This window comes from Haplochromis burtoni, unplaced genomic scaffold, assembly GCF_018398535.1.
Source record: "Haplochromis burtoni strain Fernald_Lab_line unplaced genomic scaffold, NCSU_Asbu1 Contig_8, whole genome shotgun sequence".
Taxonomy (NCBI): Eukaryota; Metazoa; Chordata; class Actinopteri; order Cichliformes; family Cichlidae; genus Haplochromis; species Haplochromis burtoni.
In genome coordinates this window covers 3,789,979-3,797,877 of record NW_024582369.1, presented here as the reverse complement: position 1 = coordinate 3,797,877, position 7,899 = coordinate 3,789,979, and the positions used below count along the sequence as shown (strand labels likewise).

Below are 7,899 nucleotides of genomic sequence, written 5' to 3'. Positions count from 1 at the left end.
ATATATATATAAACACACACGCGCGAGCTAGGGCAAGAGGATGCACTCTTCGCACTTACTTCACGCCGTATCCAAGTGAAATAATGCCTCACGAGAAAACTACAATAATAGCTGCGAGTCTTTGAGAGACAGAAATGAAAGCTTTAAAGCTGCCAAAGTCGTTGCTCGTGTTTCTCTTACCTGCTTCTGGACCGCCGAATCATGCTTAAAGTCTGCTGACGGTGTTTGGTGAACGCGGTAAGCACCTAGCCGACAGACAGCACTGACTTGCTCTCGCTCCTCACTTTCAGCTTCACTTTTAAAACGCGACCGCTGTTTCTACGGACCCGCCCCTTCCCGCCCCTTGTGCTCGCCCTTCACCAATACGCCGCGCCTCCAGTCTGTATTTGGCGCCTCTCGGTCGTTGCCTGAGGCTGTGGACCCCCAGGCGTTTCTTCAAGACAATTTCTCTGTCTACAGTTTTTAGCAAGTCCGAGTTTTAATGGACAAGCAGATGCCGCCTATAAGAAAATGTGATGTTTCACGTAGATATATCCTGAAAGCATGTTGAGTTTTGCAGTGAGAGACCCCTTACTATCAAAACCACAACTGGCTTTAGTAGACACCATTAAAACATAAAATTAGATAAAAATACATGCTAAGCTAACTGGTCACATTCACTCTATTTATTAGGACAAATTAAATACATTGGATTTAGGTCTGACCCTATTAATGATGTATGTGACAGGCTTCCTTTCCTTTCAGGGGGATATGAAAGTCAGAATAAATTACAATACAGCCACAAGTAACGGCAAAAGATATCAGCTTCCCAGTGGAGAGAGTATAAAGTAAAATAATGAAAATATACAGGATTTGTATGACATATCGTTCTGCCAGAAGATGTCTATTTGAAATGTGCTTCGAATAGGGTTAATAAGTGAATGCGATGTGGGATCTACTTTGTATGATAAAAAAGTGATCTCTGACCTTATTTTTGTAAGCCTCTACTCAGATAGTACACATGAAACCTGCCTAATGATGCAATATCTCAGGAGAGGAAGTTTAATAGCTCTTTTATTAATATAATTCTGAACAGGTCAGGGTACAATGCAGCAGCGAAGCCAAAAGGAAAAGTTGTCATGAACCTTAGTAGTTATTGATTTGATCGTTTCTTCTATAGAGATAGATCACACTGGGGAAGCAGCAGGACTCCTTAATAAGTGCCCAATATAGTGTGTGCATGTGAGAGAGTTGGTCCTGTCTTGTAATACAAGTTCCTGGTTGATTTTCTCAAACGTGTCCTTAAGCGCACCAGCCAGGTCACTCAAAAGGAGAAGGAAATGCATCTGTCTGAAGAAAACAATACAAATAGGTTTATGGCATGCAAGGAAAGTGAAGTTACAATGAGCCCAGTGGTGATTGCCTACCTGTTTGTAGGGTGCCTCTTGGTGCCACAGATGTTTCTTGGTGATAAAACATAGAACAGGCCTTGTGTTATTGTTTGCCCATAAAAAAGAAAAAAAGTTACAGAACTTGCAATTGCAGTAAACTTTTTTTTGTGGTACTTTATTTGCACTTATCTCACAGGATAGGCGCCTTTAAACCACACATGACTGCCTCTTTAGGTTGATTTCTTCTCTTTGAATTTTCTGAAAATAATCAATATTGAAACTACAGACTGGATGAGTTTGCGCTTATTAATGCACATGGCTTGTACAATATTGCTTATTTCTTAGTAATACCGCAAAGCTTCGGAATTATTCTTTATTTAACCAACTCATTTGTCACATATTGTGTGTAGTTTGTTTTGGTGAAGCTCTGAATTGCTAGAGCTGTCTCTACTCAACCATTCATTTCATGGGGGGTGGGTGGGTTAATGCTTTATTGGTTTAAATGTGTCTTCTTATTGTTCCTACATACGCAGCCGTATTGTCCTAATCACTTGTGATTACCATCACCCGATACCAATCTATTGTTCCAGAGAAGTAATGATAATAACAGGCTGATGGAGGCTTATGCACAAACACATTACTGTAGACTAAAAACTCCCCACTTAATGCAGCCTCTATAGTGCTTATATGGCTCAGTGAAGTGAAGCAAGTACAATTTTTCCAGTTTATAGCTTTGGACATGAGTTAAATGAGGTAGACTACAACTTCAAAGTGTGCCCTACTAGATTGCTTAATCTATTTTTTTCATCTTCATTTTGGTTGTCCTCATACGTCGCAGGCAACTCCTGAGTACACAAGTTACAGTCCTGTCAGTTTTGCCTCAAGTACCTGAACCACCCGCAGTGTTTACACAGCCAGTGATAAAACCTAAAGAATCCTTAAGCTCTCTAATGTCTGGGATTAGTTTGAAGCTGTGTTTGTTTGCATTCAGGCTGAAGAGGAACTGAAGGGTCTCTAATACCAAAAAGGAGTGAGAAACAGACAGCTATGTGTGTTAAAACAACATATATATGAAAATATATGAACAGCACTAGTCTTAGATAATGTGCTGTTATATTAGGCTTTATTGTCTCCCTCGGGAGAAACGGATCTTTGACAAATGAGGGAAAAGTAGCATATAAGACAAAACATGTACAATTTCACCTCTTACTATTTAGTAATTTTTAACTGATAATAGCACTAAAGAAAATTTGTACCTATTTAACTTACTTTCCTGAGGGGATCAACTCATATTGTTACCACGGGGTTACATGTCTTAATTGAGTGAACAATGAGCCCAGATAAACCATTTGGTCAGTAAAGAAATGGGGGGGGGGGGGGGGGGGGGGGGGGGGGGGGTATTCATCGGTGGGCCCCCCCTTATAAATGCATTTTAAATTTTTAAAAAAAGATAATGCATTTTAAACTATTTACCTACTAAATGGTAGGACCTATTGTGCTTTGCTGATGGAGAGTCGTTTAATCCCTTTGAGATGTAGATGATGTAGATGCAGCCCCTTTGCTGTTGATCAAAAACTTAAAAGGACCCACTAATGACCCACTAATGACCTACCCCAGTGATATGTGTAGGTGTGCCTTGCAAAGGCAGATTATTCAGGCTCATTCTTGCAAATATGGATTTTTTTCTGAGCATGCATAAGAATGTGTGAGTTTGTGAACCTATGCTTGGTGTGGGTGTGGCCACCATTATTGTCATCTGAAACTGGCTGATTGGTGTATCAGTGCACAAAAAAAGAAAAAATGGTTTGGTTAGTGGCCCAAAGCATGCCACTAACATTGTTTTTCACAAATAAAGCTTTTACTGTAAATCAACTGTTTCCTGTCTTTAACATAATGCTTTACTGTACATTTAATAACAATCCCATCTATTGAGGATTATCTAACCCTTTCTGGACGTAATCTTGCAAAGCTGCTGTGTTTCTTTGGAGAGCAGTTGCTTTCTGCTTTCATGCCTTGCTATACACACCATGCTGCCACAGTGTTTGTGACTCTCCTGATTGCGGGCCTGTGAATTTGAACATCATACTGAAAGTAAAAGGGGCCTCAAGTTGCATGAACACAGCCCTTCTGGTCTTCTCTGATTAACTTCAACCATGAGACAAAAATAAAGGCAGTGTGGGCGATCGTGGCTCAAGAGTTGGGAGTTCGCCTTGTAATCGGAAGGTTGCCGGTTCGAGCCCCGGCTCGGACAGTCTCGGTCGTTGTGTCCTTGGGCAAGACACTTCACCCGTTGCCTACTGGTGGTGGTCAGAGGGCCCGGTGGCGCCAGTGTCCGGCAGCCTCGCCTCTGTCAGTGCGCCCCAGGGTGGCTGTGGCTACAATGTAGCTTGCCATCACCAGTGTGTGAATGGGTGGATGACTGGATATGTAAAGCGCTTTGGGGTCCTTAGGGACTAGTAAAGCGCTATATAAATACAGGCCATTTACCATTTACCATAATTTCAAATGTGTGTACCACAAAATGTGTTATGTATAAAATTCATATATTTGATTCATTGCATTGAAAGTCATGGATATTTAGAGGGACGTAGTCTTCTTAGCATGGGGCTACACATGTTGACTTGACGATCAAAATCTGATAAAGAATAAAATAATCACTTAAAACTATCTTTAAATTGCTCCCCAAACAAATTCTCAAAGGTTTTTTAACTAAAACACTAAAACACATTTTCTAGATCCAACTTTTGTTATTAACAAGCAAGGGCTCCCCATTAATTCCCATTTTTCATAGATCTTTTTGGAAAGGGTAAAATGAGGACTGCTTTAAATCAGCTGATTACATCAAGCTGAGCAGAGCAAAATGGTCATAATTACTGTGTTGTAGTATATTATTATTCCATTGTATAAAACACATTTTGCTGCTTGTCCTCTACCTGACCTAGCAAGCTCAGTGTCCACTCTGTATTATTTCTTAGCACTGTGTACAGCCATGACTTTTTGATCTATTCAAATTCAACTTTAATTAAATAGCTGTTATCCTGTAATACTGCAAACCAAGATCCCCCCACAAAAATACAAGTATAGTTGACCTTTAACTTTTTACATTTAACCATTCTTTGCTGGGACAAACTATGTGCAGAGGGCTAATTTTATGCTACATGAGCCAGAATGGTGTCGTTCTAAATTCAGCTTTCCCTGACATTAAAAAACACCATGTTTCACAGATGGAAGCAGCAGTGTCCTCTGTGCAAACACAACACTTCTCCGCTTTTTTTTTTTTAAATAAACATTTTCCAGTGATCCCCTGGCTTGTCTTGCAACCTGCAGAAGCGATGGCTGTCTCCTTGCTGTCTGTTGTTGTGCAGTGTTCTCCTGACGATCCATTAATAAGGATTAACATTAACTAATGCAAAACAGGTCTTCAGATCTTGTGACACACCTTGCTTGCGATGGGATCTTTTGTTTGTTGATCACTGCTGTTAAGGGTGATAATGGCCTGGCGTTTTTTCTTTTTCTGTCTGCCTGACTGTGAAGTGAAGAAGTCTAAACTCCAGAGATGGTTGTGTAACCTTCTCTGAGCATCAACAGATCATTTTAAAGCGCAATGATGGTTTGAGGATATTTCTGCAGAAATAACATTCTGTAGGACACAGAAACATTCAAGTGCCACTCTAGGTGAGTAAAACAGGGACATCAGTAAACAAGCAATCTTCATGTGAGTTTGGGATCACTTGGAAGAAAAGACGGAAATTAAAAGTGTGTGTGTGTTTTCTGCACAGGCCCCAGATGTATCTTTTTCTTTGAGGGTAATATGTAAAACTACCTTGAGTCATCTGAAACCAAACTGAAAGAAAGGAGCAGGGGTATATGAAAATTCCTTTGTAGAAGGCTGAGGAGGAAGCCCAAAGCCCATTGACTCTTTAGCTGGGGACATTTGCATGGGTGCTATTGGGCAGGTTAAGGAGAGGTATTGTGATAGCTACCCCCTTTGCAAAACAGTGTGTGCACAGGGTGGTTCATTTGAATGATTTTAATGATGGCTCATGGTCTCATCCTACAAGATTCTGTGCACAGTGTCGGGAAGGCCGTATGTGCTTGCATCTAAATGAGCACTGGAAACACCAGAAAGGTTAACGTGATTATGTGTGGGTATGTAGCTACATATTTACTAATTGTTAACTGAGAATAAATGTGTATTTTAAAAAATATATCACATGCCTAAAACCAGTGGGAATTTTTATATTTTTAATCGATTGTTAGATATTTCATATTTTAGCTACTGATACATGTTTAATGAATGTAGCGAGGACATGAAAATTAAACAAAACACATGTTTTTCGGTTGTTTTCTTAAAAAAACAAAAAAACAAAACCACTATTTCCATTCCTTCAGCATTTATGGATTTGAATGTGATTATCTTTTAATTTCTCAACCTGCTACTTTAAATACCTTTTATGTATCATCTGTGTGTACTTTAGTTGTTTGGACTACTTGCCCACCTGACTGCAAAGGGTGTATGTTTTGCATTTTCCCCGAGGGTGAGGGTGAGTTCCTGTGAAAATGCGCTCCCATCATGTCTGGGGCCCTTGGAAAATTATGTAAAGTGTTCCCCGGTACCTACTGCCAACCTTTAAAGGGACCTCACCCCCTCCCCACGCACATGCACAAAGGCTTTGTCTTCTACAATTACAGCAGACTAATCTGTTTGCAAATGTACATGTTGTTGTCACCAATATTTGCAACCCTCTGCTTTCACTTGACTCCACAGACACCACCGTGTTCCATTTCTCGGGAGCTATCATGCAGATCCCGTGAAATGTTTGGTAATTCATTTCGAGGTGGTGTGACAAATGCAAACATCCTTATTTTAATTTGATGAAAAAAATGATATAATTTACAGGTTTAAAATCAAACAAAGCAATTATCCTCTGATCCCATCATTCTTCCAGCAATCTGTCCATCCATCTGTTTAATCCTTTTAATCAGCGCAGAATCCATTCTCTCAGAAATCCCACTCATCTGCCACTGATTAATTGATCAGACTTTCTGTAAACTCTGCGGCAACAGAGATTTGTCCGGCGAGTGCTCAAAAGCCCTTGAAAGGAAACAAGTGTTCAGATCCTGTGTGAAGGTGTGAAATGATCACACCTCCTTGTTGCAACACGAACGCATGTTTGATTCATCTCTATATGTGATTGCATCAAGGTGGCAGAGAGCAAATAAAACACACACACACACACACACACACACACACACACACACACACACACACACACACACACAAACAATCATTGCATAGCACTGTGTCAAAGACTGGTTGGTTGAAGTTGTGGCGTTTTTTTCTTTTTTTTAACAAGTCTCCGTTTTGTTTTGAATCTCAAAAGGTTATGTTGACCAAGGACAATGCAAGAGAAATGCTGCAGAGACCGACTACTCTAGTTTCAATTGACTTCTTTTTCTTTTTTTGGCATACTTGTCTTCTCCCTTATGCAATATGTTCCATTTCCATCTTGCATCAGGTGCTGTTTGAAGTGTTTAGTTTGTACAATGTCCTAGAAACATTTTGATGTAAAGGAAGAGTTCCCTCTGTCACCTGTGTGACCCTGTAAACTGTGCAATGAACAACAACTGCACATGTATGCATATGCAGTTGTTTATTTTGACATGTAGATGTGCAGCTAAAACTTCAAAATGCAGGAAGTGGAATTTTTTCTTTTTGTGAGGGGAAACCTCCACCCACTCAGGGTCACACATGCATGCGCAGGCAAAGGCACATACACACACACACACACGTGGGCAAACTTTTACGTAAAACAAATGATCATCTTCTACACTGACGTCCCCCTCCCGATATGAGTGTCGTCCCCCCCCCCCCCCCCCCATTGTTCTTACCAACCTCTGTTAATCTGATCTTCGTCAAACTGCCATTTGCAATATGAGCCATCAATCGTGAAAAAGTCTTCACAATTACCTAAGCAGGAGCCGTTCTTTATTCTGTTCTATTTTTAGCAAGGGGGAGACACGCCAGACCTCATATTTCATTTCACCGTGCAGATGCATGCTGTAAACTTCACCTGCATCGCTGCTATCAGATTATTGTCTGACATTTTCATCATCCTCCCTTTCATTGAGGCAATAAGATGCATCAAAAAAACAAAACATGCATACATCTGCAAGCATATCTGACACCAAAAAAGGGGCATGTTGCAGACCAGTTCGCAGATAAACAAGCACATGAAATGTTACTAAAAAAAAAAGGGCACACATATACACTTCTCGCTTCTCCCCCTTTGTGGTAGACAGGCTATAGATTTCTTGTGGTACAAAGATAGCAGGAAAATATGATGTCACTGAGTGTTTGTTTGAGGTGTAGTGTGGGCTCAGATGGGTTGGCCCCTAACCATAGGCGATAACCTTTGACAAAATAGTCATTCACACCCCAAAATCAAAGGTGGGATTCAAATTTGTATGCGCATAGTAGTTCAAGTGAGCAGGCTCGAGTTCTTTCAGTTCACTTGTTTTTTTTTCT

The 7,899-nt window shown here is 40.4% G+C and overlaps 1 protein-coding gene across 2 annotated transcripts in view; it reads right to left on the bottom strand.

The window, feature by feature from the left end:
- The window catches only part of myb (v-myb avian myeloblastosis viral oncogene homolog), an 8,146-nt gene extending 7,844 nt beyond the window's left edge, over positions 1 to 302 (bottom strand). For both annotated transcript variants that reach the window (XM_005914337.3, XM_005914338.3), the window contains exon 1: positions 181 to 302. In XM_005914337.3, the coding sequence (XP_005914399.1) occupies positions 181 to 203 (23 nt within the window). In that variant the 5' untranslated portion in view covers positions 204 to 302. The remainder of the gene's footprint in view (positions 1 to 180) is intronic.
- Positions 303 to 7,899: the final 7,597 nt, after the last annotated feature.